Here is an 18,243-nt window from a genome sequence, read left to right as displayed (position 1 = left end):
GTCCCTCCCCACTCAAACTCTGTCTCTCAAAAATAAGCATTAAAAAAAAAAATCTTGGGGCGCCTGGGTGGCTCAGTCGGTTAAGCATCCGACTTCGGCTCAGGTCATGATCTCGCGGTCCGTGAGTTCAAGCCCCGCGTCAGGCTCTGTGCTGACCGCTCAGAGCCTGGAGCGTTTCAGATTCTGTGTCTTCCTCTCTCTCTGACCCTCCCCCATTCGTGCTTTGTCTCTCTCTGTCTCAAAAATAAATAAACGTTAAAAATTAAAAAAAAAAAAAATCTTGTCCACTGTTGTTTCATCAGAGAGTAACATAAACCCATGGAGTATAAACCACCAACCTCACCTAATTATTTACCTGCCCTTCATCTATATTTCCATAATGTACATAAGATACTGGGTCTATGTCTTGATAAAAATGTATTGCATGAAATGTATAACCTGTATTCAAGAGCTACTTCATGCTTAACCAAGTATGACATCAGCAGTTGAAACAATTGCAGATGCTATTTTGGGAGTTTCCCCAAATCACTCAGCTCTTCAGGGGGAACACCCCTAACTGACCTCCAAGCCTGGTGGGTTGAAATACGTGAGGGAGCGGAAGACTATAGACAGAGCCCTGACCATTGGGTGTTTCAGTCCCTCACTGCAGCGGCCCTCAAGTGGATGTTAAGAAGCAGTTCAAAAACCAAGGCTTTGCAACAAAAGAAAAAATACATAGAAGGACTTTATCAAAGTAGAAAACTTTGGTGCTGCAAACAACGCCATCAAGAAAGTGACAAAACAACCCACAGAATGGGAGAAAATATTTGCAAATTATGTATCCAATGAGACCTTGTATGCAGAATATATAAAAACTCTTACAGCTCGGTAATAAAGATAATCGAATTTTAAAATGGGCCAATGAATTAAAAAGACGTTTCTCCAAAGAAGATATGCAAATGGCCAATCGGCTCAAATACGCTCAGATATGCTCGCCGTTAGTCATTAGGGAAATACAAATCAAAACCACAAGAGACCACTTCACAGCCAGGAGCACAGCTGCCATGGGCTCTAGCGTGTACTTCTAGGCGTGTCCCCAAGAGGGCTGAAACCCAAGAGGACTGAAAACCTACAGCTACAACTGATGAGCTTGAAGCCAGTCACGAAGACCACATATTTTCTGATTCTTATTTATATAGGAAATGTCCAGAACAGGGAAGCCCACAGAGACCAAAAGTCAATGACTAGTTGCCAAGAGCTGAGAAGAGAATGAGGAATGACCGCTAACAGGCACAGGGATTCTTTGAGGAGTGACAAAAACGTTTTGAAATTAGAAATCAAATTTCTGGTCATGGTCGCACAACTGTGAATATACTAAAATACCATACACATTAAATGGATGAATTGTATGTGAATTACATCTCAAGAAAGCTGGTTTTAAAAAAGATTCAAAAATGAAAAAGGGACCCTTGTGCACCGTTGGTGGGAATGTAAGTTGGTGCAGCCACCGTGGAAAACAGTATGGAGGCTCCTCAAACCATTAAAAAAATAGGAATATATAGGGCGCCTGGGTGGCTCAGTTGGTGGAGAGTCCGACTTTGGCTCAGGTCATGATCTTGCAGTCTGTGAGTTTGAGCCCTGCATCAGGCTCTGTGCTGACAGTTCAGAGCCTGAAGCCTTTTTTGGATTCTGTGTCTGCCTCTCTCTCTGCACCTCCCCAGCTCATGCTCTGTCTCTCTCTGTCAGAAATAAACATAAAAAAAAAAATTTTTTTTAATAGGAATATAAAAATAGGAATATACCCAGTAATTCCCCTATTTACACAAAGAATAAGAAAATACTAATTGAAAAAGATATATGCACCCCTATGTTTACTATAGCATTATTTATAATAGCCAAGATATGGAAACAACCAGGGTCTACTGGTAGATGGGATAAGTTATGTTATATGCACACACTCATGCACACAGTATCACCCATCCATTAAAAAAAAAAAAAAAAAAAAAGAGGTCTTGCCATTTGCAACATGGATGGACCTAACCAAGATTATGCTAAGTAAAATAAGCCATCGAAAGACAGATAATCACATTTCACTTAGATGTGGAATCTAGAAACAAGAAAGGCAGAAAGAGATTTTTTATCTTTTTTCATGTTTACTTTTGAAAGAGGGCAGGGAGAGGAGCAGAGAGAGGGGGAGGCAAAGAATCCAAAGCAGGCTCTGTGCCCTCAGCGCTAAGCCTAATGTGGGGCTTGAACTCGTGAGCCATGAGTTTCACGACCTGAAGTCAGACGCTCAACCAACTGAGCCACCCAGGAACCCCAGAAACATAGAATAGGGAGATCGACCTGATGGTTGCCAGAGAGAGGGGCGTGGGGGATGGGCAAAAGGGGTGAAGCTCCCCTCTGAGCTCCTGGGGAGCAGAGAGTGGCCCAATCTGTTGTACACCTGAAACTAAGGTAACATTGTGTGTCAACTAAACTTCAATTTTAAAAAGCCAACCGGTGAAGCTACAGGTGGGTCCCACCCCTGCTAAGCATTTGTTAGACTTCCATCTAGAATCGACTTCCTCTTCCGTCGTGCCACTCTTCTTGCTTGCTCGTTTGCTTCTGTGCTCTTATAGGAGGGGGTGAACTAGCTCCTCACGAATCCTAAATTCATGTTCTTAATACAACATAATAAAAACAAAAAAATTCACTGCTTTGGAAAATGGGATTATTACATTTTCCCACACTGTGGCTATAAAGTCAACACAAATATACTCATTTTTTAACTCATGTCAAGTGTCTACACTTATACTATGCTCAGTATTTTAGTAACTTAATGTTTAAAACAGGAACACACGTAGGTAAGAGTAAATTCAAAACGTGCAGCTTTATATAAATATTTGACATAGCTTTTTAAAAACACTTAGCAAGGTCATAGACTATAACTTCATTTAGACTAACCTCATTTATAAGCGACATAATTTAAGAACTGCTTTGGCAACATGTACATTATGAGTTTCTTTCTTAGACCTCATACTTAATCGTCCCTCCTTGACTTTCACCCACTGGAAAAAATAAAACCAACAAGATTTTCAGTACAATTCATTTTATTATACCAGTTCAGGAAAAACATTTCCAGGTTTATTTCCAATTTCAGTTTCAAAGCAAACTGACCTGAAACTTAGTCTTTAATATGAAGTAGTCACCAAAAAATGTGTAAGCATGTAAAAAATTAACTTGTTGGTAGTACTCCAAATTCAATGCACAAGAATCTTTTTTATCTAAAGCACTTTTTTCTAAACTGCAGAACAATCTAAAAATCTGTTCATTTAAAACACTTACGTGTTAAAATACTACATTTCAGTTGATCATGGACATTGCAAATAGAACGTAAAAAGGTACCACGGTTCTTCAAATACCAGTTGTTTCTGTTCAATCTTGGGTTTCCTAGTGTCCATTCCGCAGGTCAATCAAAATACAAATGCGTGCAAATAAAACAGGGTATTTAAAAGGAAATAAAATTCAAGGAGAACAAAATTTAAAACTAACTTATGAGGTAAGTAATCTTTACGTCCATTGTTCAAATGTCACAGCTGTAAGAAATCCCTCTCTTTTCAAAGCGTATTTAAAATGTCTCCCCAGAGCCCTTATTTTTAGAGCGCCAAAACAAGTTAAATAAAATCCCATGCTTGTAAATACCATGCAGTATAGCATTAAAAGAATGTTAACGAACTTTAAAAGCAGAATTCACGCATTATTTTACTTTCTGCCCAATTAAAAATAAGTTCATTAGTACCACTTGAAATTATGCATTTAACTTGAAATAAGTTACTAAAATGCCAACAGAAACGTAAATCTCTGTAACTAGCTTACTCCGTCTATCTCCCAAACAATGTCGTGGGGCAAAACATTCGAAGAGAGAAGCGTCCAGAGGGCACATACGGGAGCACCGAGAAGCCAGGCTTCCCAGAGCCAGGCAGAGCAGCCCCGTGACTCAATTCGCACACTGCCTTTCTGGGGATGCCAAGCGACTGTCAGATTTTTCCAGACAACTTAAGACATCCTAAAGCAAGTCAGAGCGGACCATCAAACTGAAATATTCCATACTTCCCGGTGGTCATCCAGTTGGGCTCGGAGGCTGCGAGCTGTTCAGCTTGCCCGGGCTGCAGCCCCACCTGAACCTCGGCCTTTAATGTCCTTACACTGCAGAGAGGGGCAGGATGGAACCCTCGCAGAGCCTGACGAAAGGGAATGGTACATGCCCACTTTCTATCGCCTGTCAGCTTCCTATAGTTCAAATCACCCTTGAAGAAAATTAAATGTGCCTTTTGTAGTTCGGCATATAAGTCAGGAGCCACCTGAGACATTACACAGAATTCATGAGGAAGAGTCCAAAATATATGATCATGGTAAACCCATCTGCCCATTTTAATAGAGTTTTCCCAGTCGGCCCCACACTTGGACATCCACTTGTGATTAGAACCTTTCATTTGTTCAATTAACCAGTTAAAATCATGGACAGTAGTATCAGAAACAAACCACGGAATAGTTTTTCCATAAAAATGGATCTCGGTAGCCAGTTGAGAGCACAACAGAAAGTCAGCCAATACTAAATCCGTAACGAGTTCAAACCCAGAATTATCCAGAACAACATCTACTCTAGTAACAGACGCTTTTTCTCTTGTTTTCTTGCAGTTGTTAAGCAGTGACCAAAGATGTTCCATGTCATTCACTAAAATGAAAGGTTTTAGTTCCTCCACAGAATTTATTATGTTGGTTCTCTGAGAACTGGTTTCCCCGCCCGATAGAGACAGATCACATTTATTGCCCCACAGCGAAATCTGAAAAAGAAAAAGTACACAAGTTTTACCCTTCTTTTGAATAACCAACAAAACCTCTATTATGTAAAATGTGGGGCAAGGGGTTGCTAAAACTATTCATAAAATTTACTTCTACAGCAGTCTTGATACAAAATATCCATCAGATCTACACTTTCTCTAATAATGCAAAGATTGTTTATATCATGATGTATAATCAAGATTAAGACAATGAAACATTTAATTGGTCACTAGGTAATAAACTTTTTAAAAAACTGATCTGAATGATTTTAACGATTCGTGTTGCTTAATCAGAAGGATTTTGCATCTTGCAGATAAGAGAATATGATACACTGTGAAAAGAGGCTACAAAGTTTATTTAAAAATCCAAAGTCATGAGAAAAATAAGTTCCTTTTTCCCTCCTCCCACTCCTACCCAAACTGCTCAGTTTCTTTTACTAGTTATATAAAACTTAGGACCAGGCAACTTCTCTGGGATTTAGTTCTCTTACTTGTAAAATAAAGAAATTGGGCAAGATGTCTAAAGACCTCTCCAACTCTAATTATCTGTTATTCTATTTTAAACTGAAATAACACTCCAGCTTAGTTTATAGAAAATGGCATGCAGCCCCTCTTTTTTAAAGCTCTAATTAAAATTACATGCTTAGGAGTACAGGCTCTGGAAATAGATAGACCTGGGTTCAATTCCCAGCATTTCCAATTACCGACCATTGGTAAATTACAATGGTCCCACAACTGAACAATGACGTAACAACAGCACTTACCTTGTAGAGTTACTGCGAAAATTAATCGACATAGTATGTCTAAATAATATACCCAATACTCAATAAATGTTAGCCAAAACAAACTCTACTTGTGTGATTCAAAATAAGAGGAAAATGCATGTTCCAACCAAGAATATTATTTTAAAAACATAAATGAATGGGGGCACCTGGGAGGCTCAGTGGGGTAAACATTCAACTCTTGATCTCGGCTCAGGTCATGATCTCGTGGTTCGTGTGATCGAGCCCCACATCAGGGATTCTCTCTCTGTCTCTCTCTCTCTGCCCCTACCCCACTCGTGCTCTCTCTCCCTCAAAATAAATAAACTTAAAAAAAAAAAAACCCACAAAGATAAATGAATGGATTTTTTAAGTGCAAGGCTCAAACAGTTAAGTGTCTACCTGACAGAGAAACAGTGGGGTTGATGACGGCACTCCTCAGCGGAGGTGAGGGTCTCTGCCGGCCCCCTGCACGTTTCCTGCACCCCATCTTCCAGTTTGTAATTCCACATTAATTTGTGCCATTAACTGTCTATATTCCCTCAAGATTACAAGTTCTGTGATAGCAAGTTCTATCTGTTTTCCTCACCATCACACGCCCAGCATCCAGTCTTTGACAGAGCAGGCATGAAATGTTCGCGCGGACAGGGGTGGAGTTCTATGGCTTCTAAAAACAGACCAACATTCCCTGCAAACGAAAACACCTTCATGTTCTGGTAGGAAGCTAAACTGCTGGTGATCCACCATGAGCGCTAACGGAAGGCAACTTTTGGCCTCCGTTACTTGGCCAGACTAGATGACAGAAAAGAGAGTGGTATTCCTTCTTCTTCACAACTTATTATATTACTTATGGGACAAAGACATACTCAAGGACTATTCCCGGAAACAACGGGCTAGCTAGGGATAAAGACTGATGTGACTACTGCTTTTCCTTTTTCTTTTCTTTTTTTTAAGTCAAAGCTCAGCATAAAGGAATAGTTCCAAAGGGGGGAGATGACTAGGCTTATTATTTAACGACACCCTGACAACTTTCCTTCCAAACTCAAAGCAAGCTGTTCCCTCTTAATCACGCAGCCTACTGTGCTTGCCCTCAAAGTTTTACCAGGACTCTGCAGTCTCTGCTTTCACAGTGTCTCCAGAATGCTGGTGACATTGAACATGTCTTCTCACGTGGGTCATTTTAATAACAGACTTCCCGGTGTCTAGCCTTGTGCCCCTTCACCGTGTCCTGAGAAGTAACCCTTGAAACAAGTTCATCCTTGTTACTCCTCAGATGAAAACGCTCCAATAGCTCCCCAGTGCTTGCAATGCAAGTAAAAACCAAAGTCCTCACCTTCGCTTACAAGGCCTCTGTGGCCCTTCCAGCCCCCTCGCCTCACTGCTCATTTCCTGCAGGATCACCTGGCACCTTCTCTCACACCCCCGCGGGTCCCTAGGCAGGAACATTCCCCTAGACATGCATGGGACCCATGTCCTCACCTGCCTCGGGTCTTTCCCCACCACCTTCTCAGAGGCCCTTCCCTGGCAGCCCCACTTCACACTACACCCCTGCATCTCCCCCACCATCCCCGGTTCTCCTGCCCTGCTTTATCTCCTTTCGTGGCATTTTCTAATAACATCTTTTTCTGGGGATGCTTCTGACTTTTTCTGGGAGATGAGGGCTGGGGATACTGTCGTCTAAAACCACGTATTTTCAAATAGTTCTGATTCTAATAACATATCTTAAATCTTCGGATGTTTTGAATGAGAATTAAAAGCAAAATGTAATACAAGACAGATGAAGGAACGTAATAAAGTCACGTTAAACAGACCACTGACGACCTGAGCGTTTACAGCTGATGGTAGCAGGAGGCTGTTCTAGGCTCCGTGCTTCACGCTGACAGGACTGAATCTAGTTTCATTCTCATGTCAAATGACGTATACGATGCCGTCCTTATTTAACAGACGAGAAAACTGTAGCTCAGAGAAGTTAAGTGACTTGCCTCAGATCCAACAACAAACAGAACCAGCATTCAAGCCCAAGTCAGGGTAGGCTGACCAAACGAATGTAAAGTATCCTCTCAAGAATGACACAAGCCATGAAGCCAGATGACACCTGTGCCACTAACATCACCTCCAGTCAAAGAAATTTCAAAACTCATTTTCAGAGATTAAGTGGATTTTTATCTCTTGAATAACACTATTACTAAAATGATAAAAAATGATCAATTATAACTTAAATGACAATATATACACACATGCTCTGTTGCTAAATCAATCCCAGTTTACTTTTTGACTGTTTAAATACAGGAGGGGCGCCTGGGTGGCTCAGTCGGTTGAGCATCCGACTTCAGCTTGGGTCACGATCTTGCGGTCCATGAGTTCGAGCCCCGAGTCGGGCTCTGAGCTGATGGCTCAGAGCCTGGAGCCTGCTTCCAATTCTGTGTCTCCCTCTCTCACTGCCCCTCCCCCGTTCATGCTTTGTCTCTCTCTGTCTCAAAAATAAATAAACGTTAAAAAAAATTTTTTTAAATACAGGAGATTATCACGTTTACCTGAAGAAGTTTGAAAAATTCATCTTTCAGCTGATTTTCATCTAGGTCTTCGATAGTTGTTCTCAACTCTTGTAGGTGAGTACACAAAGCAATGAGAGATTCCTGTGACTCAAAGAAATTTTGCTCTTTTGATTCTTTAAATACATCAAAGTCATCGATTGGCGGACTACAAGAGGAGAAAAACGTAAGCGAAACATTTATAGAACTCTGTACCTTCTTTTATTTAACATTTGGGTAATTGCAATTCTTTAAAGGAAAGAGAATAGAAGCATCTAGTCTCAAAAATTAGTGGTAACAGATACTACATATAATAACATAGATCAATTACAGAAAAACAAATAATTATCAAATTATACACACTAAATCAATTTAATCCAATTACACAAAAACAAATCCCCAAACTCATTTTAGTTAACTGTCACAAGTTCCCTAATCAAAATTTTACTGGAATTTTAAATAGTTGTAGCGACTCTATCTGTAATTATTCACCCAGTATGGTTTCCAGAGCAAAAGGAGAGAGAAACAAAAATTCAAAATAATTGCTTTAATTTAGCAGTTTTTGGGTGCTAAATGTGGCAGGGTTCCGAGTTACAAACATATGCATATAAATACTTGAATCCAATGTGCTAATCACCAAGAGAGTAAAACATAGAGTACTATGGGAACCCAACAACTACTTGAGAGAAATCAGAAAATACAAACATAACTTTTATTATAATGACAAATTTTGGTCACGTATATGTAGTTTCCTGGGGTTTTTTAGGTCAACTTTTATTCCCAAGTTGACTTTGACCAGTGGTGATACATGTGCTGTGGCTACATCTTTAAGCTGTCTGTCCAATGAGAGATCAATACCAGCCTAAGAGAAACATAACCAGCAAGGTATAAATAAGAACATCATAGACTTCACAGAACCAAATATAAAAGGTATTCAGATCATCTGATCTTCTAAATTAGCAACTTTTTCCTTGGATCATCTACCTTAGGATAAAAACAATGTGACTGCTGTGGAAGTGATTTAAAAAAAAAAAAAAAAAGACAAAAACATACCAGAATTTACACATCCACATGACTGCTGTCTCCTTCCAGTCAGTCACCCTGGGAAGCGAGACCCTTATTCTGAGGATGCAGCCATTGCTCAAGCACTTCTGGAATTCTCTTCAGAACCTGCAGCACACTATTACACACCCTGTCAGTGACAGCGCCTCTTTCTCCTCTGGAGTTCATTTGGAACCCAAAGTCACTCAGAGCAATTTCAGTAGAATGATGTGTGCAAATCAAATGGAGTAAAAGATTCTTTTTCTTTTTTTTATCAAAAATGAAAAATGACTAAAAAAGGAGGAGACTAATTTCTTTTTGAGGCCTGTAAACTGGCTCTGAAGGAAGTTCCAAAGAATTAAAAGATATTTTTAGCAATGGCAGCATTGCTGAAATAAATCAGTCTTTCAAGGCGACTTAAAAAAAAAAAAGATAAAAATTACTTGGATGCACAGATTCAAGCAGAGAGGTCTGCAAACTGCAGCTCGCAAACCCAGTGCGGGTCACCTATTTTGTATGACCTGTGAGCGAAGAATGATTTTTACATTTCTGAATGGTTATATTTGCTGACACGTGAAATTCAAATTTCAGTGTCCATAAATGAAGTTTTAGGAACACAGCCACGCTCAGTCATTTACGTACTGTCCGTGGCTGCTTCTGCACTGCACGGACAGAGCTGAGCAGCTGCGATAAAGACCGCATGTCCCCCCGCCAGCCCATAATATTTACTACCTTGCCCTTTACAGAAAAATGTTGCCAATCCTTGTTCTGGTGTTTTATTAACACATCATTAAAGTCACACCTCATTTTAAAAATGAGCCTTAAATTTGGGGGAAAAAAAGGGTTACACGTCCAACTCTTGACATCCACTCAGGTTGTGATCTTGCAGTCATGAGATCGAGCTCCATGTGGGGCTCAGTACCGAAGGGAGCCTGCTTGGGATCTCTGCCCCTCCCCCACTTTCTCTCTCTCTCTCAAAATAAATTAAAAAAAAAAAAAAGCCTTATTCCTGTATTTAAGAGTACACTCACACACTTACATTTGATTCCTGATTTTAAAATGTTTACTATTTTAGAATCTACTGAGGCCATGTATGTGCATACACTATGACCCAGGGGTTCACTCCTAGATATACACCAAACAGAAACACACATATATGCTCACTAAAAACATGTGTTTGGATGTTTGCAGCAGCATTCTTCATAACCCCAGGCTGGAAACTACTCAAATATCCATCAACAATAGATAAACAGATTGTGATATAGTCATATAATGCAACACTATGTACCAATGAAAATTATTTAATTTATAGGCGACAATACGGATGAGTCTCACCAACATTAATGCTAAATGAAAGAAACCGGACAGAAAAGTATATCCCATATAATTTCATTTAAATGCAGTTTAAAAGCATGCAAAACTAACACAGGTCAGAATAGTGTTATGAAGGGCAGTGATGTCAGGACTGAAAGGGGCCATAAGGTGGGTTTCTTGGGTCCTAGTAAGGTTCTGACTCTTGATGGGGGCCCTTGGGACATAAGTGTGTTCTGGTAAAGATTGTTGAACACTTAAGATATGTTCTGGATGGGGGCATCTGGCTGGCTCAGTCCATACAGCATGCAACTCTTGATCTTGAGGTTGTTGAGTTTAAGCCGCACATTGGGTGTAGAGATTACTTAAAAAAAAAAAGATATGTTCTGAATGCATATTATACTTTAAGTTTTACTTCTTTTTGAGAGAGAGAGAGCACACAAGTGGGGAAGGGGCAGAGAGAGAGGGAGACACAGAATCCAAAGCAGGCTCCCGGCTCTGAGCTGTCAGTACACAGCCTGATGTAGGGCTTGAACCCACGAACCATGAGATCATGACCTGAGCCAAAGTCAGATGCTTAACTGACTGAGCCACCCAGGCGCCCCCATATTCTACTTTAATAAAAGTTTTAAAATGCTTGTTTTCTCCATACTCTCACTTTTCAATATCTGAAGTATATTTACTTAATAATTTACTTAAATTTCACATATGGCTGAGATTTTGTCTTCAGACTTGCAGATTATTCAACTATTTAACGCTGAGAAAAACTAAAACCAAACATCTTGACAAAAAAAAAAAATTACACGTATGTTTCAATATAAGGGGCAAAATCAGCACAAACAGCTCTTAAAGTGAAGGTGTGCTTTGGGATCCTAGAAAAGCTAAGAAGACCCTTCTTTGGTCACTGGAGCTATCACTGGCCCAGGGCAGGAATTCCTCCTATGAATTGGGACATTTAAAAACGATTTCATTACTACTTCTGTGGAATAGTACTTCCTTACACTGACCTAAAACCTGAGTTTGGATACAAATTGCCTGCCCCAGCCACCTTAGATCACCTTAGGAGAGGTCTACATCCATGAGAGATTAGTAGTTTTGTTTCTGCCACTTAAGGCTAAATTTGCCTTGACTCCTTTTAGCAAGCTGTTTCCAGACCAGTGGCTATCAATCCAGGGTGTGCAGTCTTCCGAGGTATGGAAAGAAAAACTGATGCCCAGGCCCCACCGCAAATTAAATCATCAGTGTTTATTTTAATATAATGACTTCAAAAGCTACATGTTAAAAAAATCTTCTCGCCCAACTGAGTTATAAACGTGTAGCCAGGTTTGTAAACTTCTATTGTAAACTTCTAACCTGGACTTTTTTATTCTCTGAACCTGATCTACCTCCAAAGGCAAACTCAGAAACACATTCCTTTTACCTTTCTAACTTCCAAACTCCACCAACTCCCTACAGAGAGCCACCCAGACACTTCAGCAGCATGGTATTGACTAGTAAGATGGATATTTCCCCAAGTTATGAAACCATCACCCAGAATTTCAGACTTGCCTTAGTCCTTGACAAGACACCCAAATCTACTACTTGGAAAAAGATGGTTTCATGAGGGCTCTAAGCTGATTTATACAGAACAGGGTCAAATACTGACTGTACCATTTACTAGTCATGTAACCTAGGGAAAAGTTATTAATACCACTGAACCTCAGTTTCCTCAGACATAATGGAAACATAGTAATACCTATACTTCACTGGGTTGCGAAGTAACTGGAACACAGCCGATGTTCAGCACATGGCAGCTCCTAGTATTAGCTATAGTCTTGTTTAGATGCCTTCCATGTGCCAGGCAATGTGCTAGATTTTTAACAGCGCATTTTTTTGCTTTTAGAGCAAAAGTCCTAAAATACACTTATTCAGCAGTGGGTGTGAGGTCAGAAAAAATAATTTAATTAAATAAACTTATCAGCAAAAACAACAAATTGTGACTTGAAAAAATAATTTCTGAAGTCAGAAAAAGCTAATGAATAGACTCAAATTATGCATGTTTCCCAAAATAATTTTTTTATTTTACTATTCGTGCTGATTTGATCAATTGCTTTAAATTATCCTTTGCTATGTTTAGGAACAGATACCAAAGAATTCCTTAGTTAGCAAACCTGTATTTTTGTAACTAGCTAGCTAAAAGGATAATCCCCATTACATTTTCTTCTGCTCTTTAAATCAGTTCTATACCTGAATTTTCCTAGGAAGAAATAAATTAGTACAAACAAGCCTACAAAAAGTGATTTTGACATGTGTTTAACTTTTAAAGTCTGTTTCTAATCTAGCCATTAAAAAAAAAAAGGCCTAAAAATTAAGATAGTACATAAAACCCTGTAGTGATTCACTGTTCTGTTGACTCCTTACCCCAAATCAACTCTGATCTATTACCTATTTTTATAAACAAAACATGCTTACTCTGTCCTGTCTTGTTTTTTTACAGAAATAATTATTTCATATTAACATTTTTTGATCAGTAATCTTTACTTTTGAGAGAGAGAGTGAGCACAAGTAGGGGAGAGGGAGGGAGAGGGAGAGAGGGACAGAGAGGGGGAGAAAGAGGGGGAGGGGAAGGAGGGAGGGGGGAGAGAGAATCTTAAGCAAGCTCCACACTCAGCAAGGAGCCAATGCAGGGCTCAATCCCATGACCCTGGGATCTTAACTCAGGAAATCAAGAGTTGGGATGCTTAACCAACTGAGCCACCTGGGTGTCCCAGTACAATTCATTTTACTCTAAACTCTTAAGAATTTTTATTCAGATATTATATTATTTTATTCAGATATTAGATCTTATGTCTATTCTAAACAACTGGGTTATAACTGCTAAGAATTTACTATATCGATAACATTTACAGAAATATCCGATACTGTCATTAATATCTGAACTGAATTCTGGCTTCCACTGTTAATCTTTAAACTTATTCTATAATTTTGTGAAAGCATTAAGTTCTCTAAACATTTATTATCTGATGTTATATGCTTACCTTTGGATAATTGCTTCATGAATTCTACGATACATGTAGCACTCTACAAACAACCAAGGTGAGTAAAACCACCTGGGTTTCCCATCATTTTCATTTATAAGACTCTGTTGATATTCTAGGTACTGATTCCATATGTCAGTATCAACAAACTTCTCAACAAAGGGGATTATTGGTTTATCTGTTTGCAATTCGTTTCGTAATTTAGAAAGAAGAGAAATTGCCTTCTTTTCAGCTTCTATGCCTTTCTGCAGAAACACGAAAAAAAATTTTAAATATTTCAAAAATATATCTGAATACTCTATATTTAAATAATTTATATATGCAAACAGTTAATATTATACAGAAATAAGTCCTCTAGGTTAACATTTTTAAGGTCCTAAAGAAGGAAAAAAAATACTAGACTTCAAAGCTACATTTTATGTCTTTTACAAACTAATATAAACATTGATATTCAGAATTCTTAAGTTAAAAATCAAAGAGCACACACATTATCCTGTCTTATCTATTCTGCCTTTTTTGTTTTGTTTTGTTTAAGCTTCTTCTTAAAAACCAGAGTTCTTATCGTCAGGAGGAATGATTGTTACCACAGACAAAAAACAGCTATTGTGTTTCTGTTAAAGGATTAACAAAAAATTAAAGTTAAAACACAATATTACCTCTCCATGTTTCTCAAAAAATTCATTTTTATGTCGATGCAATGTATCAATAGCTTTGGTTAAGATCTGTGGTATTCTGTCTTTAATTGTAAGATATGCAAACGATCTAGAAAAGAGAGCCACATACACAGTATATTACTTAGCATTAATACCAACAGATTGGCCGTCGTTGTTTCTAGAACAGCTCATTTGAATTCAAAGCCCTTTGCATACAAGCATTATAAAGTAAGCCAGCATTGTTTGACTACTACATTAAGACATTGGAAAATCGGCAAACTTCTCTGGAGTTACGTGTCATGAAAGCTAACAGTCTTTGTGCCTCTAATCCCAGATTCTCCCCTGGAGCCTGTGCCATCAATCTTATCTTTCCCATTCTAATCCTCTTATTTTCTGGAATCAGAAACTAGTTTAACAACATGACAGGACAGAAAAAAGATCATCCTAAATATCAAACAGGCTCTACTCCAGGGTTATTACTGACTTCACCTACTTGGAAAGATGAACGAGGCAATGGATGTAAAATTGCCTGAGAGCGTCTACTGTACTAGAGGAACATAAAGAATGAAAGCTATTTAGGAACCTGCTTCTCACTTTTCTCTTAGTCTATATCCTTAGCCATTTTTTTTCTTTTCAAAGGTTTTGTCTGCTCTCTTCTCTACCTGCATAAGGACTCCTACTCTGCCCTCAAACAAGATGTTACCATCTCACTCTCACAACCCCAAAATCAAGAAATTTTCGAGAAGTGCCAAAGAACAAAAAAAGCTGGAAGAAAAACTTGAGCATACTTGAATTAAAAAAAAAAAAAAAAAACTGGAAGATGTTTTTTATTTTAGACCTACAAAAATCAAGACTTACAAAAAAAAAAAAAAAAAGACTTACAGATTATCATTTTATACAGAAATAACTTTTTAAGCAAATGCACAGGATTCCATTAGAAAAGACAGATTTTAGGACACGATGAAATTCTGTGCATTTTTAGAGCACAAAACATAGCTGATCAGTTCATTTGTATCTTCAGATTACCAGACACAAAGTACAGTAGTTAAGTTTTGGAGGAGTCAAAAGTCAAATTGCAGATTTCCCACTGAGGGAGGGGAGAAGGAGGGGTGTCAGGGCCCCTAACCACAACCGACCCCCACCTTGTCCAAGGGTCAAAAGTACTAAGTATCCTCAGTATTTCCTCAGAGGCCTGCATCTGTGAGGGTAAAGTCCCAGGTCAGGACTAGGGTGGAGCCAGAGGAACCCAGGACTCAAAATTTAAGGTTCCAGACACTTCCTTCCTTATATTTTGCATGACTCTCAACGATTGCCTGCTTAAATTTGGGGCCACCGGTGCCTCTCTGGTCTCCATCCACTCCGAATAAGGTCAATTTCGTCTAAGAGCTCCTCCTCCCCCGCACCCCCCCCCCATATTTTGCAGTAGGCTATATCTCAAATATAAATTTGGCCATTCGATTTATACAAATAAATATGTATTTTTTTACGGTCGTCCACAACTTGATGTAGAAATCTGTGACAGGACGCGGAAAACCAAAAGCTGCAGGCATTAATAGGGAGACCACAAATTAATCTCACCGGCAATAGGAAGAGACACATTTCTCGATAGAGCTGAGATTCCTAGCTTTTGCAAAAAGATTTTAGCCCCCCAAAGTGCGTTTATTACATAAGTGAAAAATGATTAAAGCTATGTCGCTGCAACACCCTGAAAGGGGACAGAGGAGCATAAACTCGCAAGACAGTCATGAAGAGTAAAAAAGCAGCAACATCGGATCACTTGAAAGACAACACAAATTAAAACATAAGCCACTAAAAGGCCCGAACAAGGGACAGGAGGCGGGTGACCCCAGGACTTCGGCGGGGTGCGCAGCCCGCTCCCAGCAGTCAGGAAGAAGGCGGGAAGCCGAGCCGAGCCCGGAGCCCGGCGGGCAGCCGCAGCCAGCAGGCGCGCCCCCGCCCCGGGCCACCTCGTTCCCCCGCCGTCCGAGGAAGGCGAGCAGACGCGCCGGGGAGCGGGGCCCTGAGGCCCGCCGCAGCTCCCCCGATGGTAACCCACAGGTTCCCGGCAAGGCCCGGCTTTCCGCAAACAGAGCAGGAAGAGGAGCAGGGGCGACTGGGCGGGGAAAGCGACACGAACCCTACGTCCTGTCCCGACAGGGACGCCGGAGACCCCGCCATCATCTCCACGCTGCCGGCGCCCAAACTCGCGTCGCACCCTCCGCAGGAAGAGAGGCGGTGCCAGCGCGAAGGAGGAGCTGAGAAAGGGAGGGACGTGGGTTAAAAAAAAAAAAAATGCTTTTGAATGAAAAAACTTTATTTGGTGCCCGTACGAGAGACAAACAACGGCGCGCTCGGGGACGCGGAGATCTTCCGGGGACGAGGGCGGGGACAGCTGAGGGTGACGAGAGCAGCGGAATAAGGAAGCGGGCGGAGGCGGAAGCAAGCAGGGACCGGGAGGTCCCAGGCACTGGGGAGCGGAAAAGGTCGCGGCGACGCTGGTCACGTGGTCCGGCTGTCACGTGCAGCGGGCGGCTCACGCTCTGCGGGCCCGGAGTTCGGTGCGCCTGCGCAGTGCGGGCGCTGGGAGGGCCGCCCGAGCGGCAGAGCTGACTGCGGGAAGCGGGACCTGCGGCCGCAGTCTTACTTGCAGCAGGGTCGCGTAAGCTTGCTCGCTTGGCACATCCCTCGTGTTTTCCAGCGGAGAGGTTAGTGCACTGCTTTTCCCTAGCTGGTTGTATGGTCCTGCACCGGGGCCCCAACCTTTGCACCCGGGCAGCTCTGAATCGCTCGGGTCACAGGTTTCACCGGTACCGCTGCGGTGATCTTTGGTTGACTTAGCTGGGAGTGAAAAAAGCACGCAATCCATAAACACTGAGCGAGCCCTTTTTTGAGCCAGTACATAGCGGTTACCGCAAAGATTTTTTTAAAATTGAGTTTAAGGAATTGGAAGGCATGCTCCCAAAGGTTAGAGCCACTTATCCGTTGAATCGCAGCTTGGATGATACGGTTTTCTTATTTGGTATTATTGTTCTTAAAAAGTATAAAATGTGCCAAGTAACTGAGTAGCTGCCTTGTATTTCATTCGGAAAATGTGAGTTGAATACCTACTGTATATTGGGCACTATGGTCACAGAAGACCATGAACGGAAGACCAATCTTATCCTCAAAAAGCTTACATTCTAGAGAAGAGAAAGAGAAATCTATTCTTTTCTATGGTTTCTTCTTCAGCTTTGTCATTGTTTCTTTTTTTTTTTTTTCCTTTTTAAATCATCTCTGCACCCAATGTGGGGCTGGAAATCACAGCCCCGAGATCAAGCAGTTGTTCGCTTCTCGGACTGAGCCAGCCAGGCGCCCCTAGCTTTGTCGCTAGTTAGTATCTATCTTACTGACTTGTCCCGTTTATGGCCTTTCACGTCCGATGTAGTGTAAGATTCAAGACATAGGGATTTTCGTCTTTTATTTTCACGTGTATTACCAGCAAGTCGGGCATGTCAGTCACGTGATAGGAACTCAGTTCATCTTTGTTGTATGAATTGACAAATTAGAAATACGAGGTCCGCAAGTGATGTTAAATGCAATGGAAAAATAAAAAGTGGAGGAAAATAGAGAGTGGGTCTTGGTTGTGCATCTTAAATGAAGTGGTTGGGGAAGATTTCACTGGGTAGGACTCTGTTGGAGCAAAGATCTGAAGGAGGTGAGGGAATGAGCCTTACAGAGTCCTAGGAAAAGAGCGTAACGAACTGTAAGTACAAAAAGCACAAAGATCCAAAGGACAGAGTGACTGGAGCAAACTGAGCAAGACATAGAGCTACAAGAGATGTTACGGTGATGAGATGAGAGGCCAGCATCAAATTTTGTGCAGGAAGAAAGATGTGATCCAACTTGCGTCTTCAAAGGTTCACTTTGGTTGCTTCTGTAGGAGGCAAAGAACAGAAGCAGGGAGACCCATTAGGTAATCATGGGAAAGACAGCCACTTGGACCAGGGTGGTAGCAGTGTGGGTTGAGACCTGGTGCAAATAAAGCCAGTGGGATTTGCTGATAGATTGGGTATGGGGAATGAAGAGGCAAGACGGATTATAGGTATTTGCCTTTAACAAAGAAAGATAAGGGTGTGATTGCTGTTTTG

At 40.8% G+C, this 18,243-nt stretch overlaps 2 protein-coding genes across 5 annotated transcripts in view; one reads left to right on the top strand and one right to left on the bottom strand.

The window, feature by feature from the left end:
* Window positions 1-1,678: 1,678 nt before the first annotated feature.
* Window positions 1,679-16,355, bottom strand: ARMT1 (acidic residue methyltransferase 1). Of its 3 annotated transcripts, XR_003969007.1 has the most exons (6): window positions 16,254-16,346; window positions 14,120-14,225; window positions 13,464-13,708; window positions 8,098-8,263; window positions 3,307-4,805; window positions 1,679-1,718 (listed from the first exon to the last, which is right to left on the bottom strand). XR_003969007.1 is itself a non-coding variant. In XM_030316598.1 (5 exons), exons 1-5 carry the CDS (start codon window positions 16,295-16,297, stop codon window positions 4,038-4,040), a joined length of 1,329 nt encoding a protein of 442 aa, XP_030172458.1. In that variant the 5' UTR covers window positions 16,298-16,346; the 3' UTR covers window positions 3,054-4,037. The 3 variants fall into 3 exon arrangements, 2 of the variants coding, with proteins under 2 accessions (XP_030172458.1, XP_030172459.1); XM_030316598.1 differs by lacking the exon at window positions 1,679-1,718 and having other exon boundaries at window positions 3,054-4,805; XM_030316599.2 differs by lacking the exons at window positions 1,679-1,718; window positions 14,120-14,225 and having other exon boundaries at window positions 3,054-4,805; window positions 16,254-16,355.
* Window positions 16,356-16,697: 342 nt separating this feature from the next.
* RMND1 (required for meiotic nuclear division 1 homolog) overlaps window positions 16,698-18,243 on the top strand; it is a 43,607-nt gene continuing 42,061 nt past the window's right edge. For both annotated transcript variants that reach the window (XM_030316596.1, XM_030316597.1), the window contains exon 1: window positions 16,698-16,821. The gene's annotated coding sequence lies outside the window, so the exon portion shown is untranslated. The remainder of the gene's footprint in view (window positions 16,822-18,243) is intronic.

This window comes from Lynx canadensis, chromosome B2 (genome assembly GCF_007474595.2).
Source record: "Lynx canadensis isolate LIC74 chromosome B2, mLynCan4.pri.v2, whole genome shotgun sequence".
NCBI lineage: Eukaryota > Metazoa > Chordata > Mammalia > Carnivora > Felidae > Lynx > Lynx canadensis.
Note: the sequence above shows the minus strand (reverse complement) of the source record. Positions and strands in the feature narration are given on the sequence as shown.

What these genes read in the sequence shown, in the direction of transcription:
- ARMT1 (XM_030316598.1), bottom strand. Translation starts at nt 16,297, where the DNA reads ATGATGGCGGGGTCTCCGGCGTCCCTGTCGGGACAGGACGTAGG. An exon ending in CTGTCGGGACAGGACGTAGG is followed by an intron (nt 14,226 to 16,253) that starts GTTCGTGTCGCT and finishes TCTCTTTTCTAG; the next exon opens with ATCGTTTGCATATCTTACAA. An exon ending in TTTTTGAGAAACATGGAGAG is followed by an intron (nt 13,709 to 14,119) that starts GTAATATTGTGT and finishes GTGTTTCTGCAG; the next exon opens with AAAGGCATAGAAGCTGAAAA.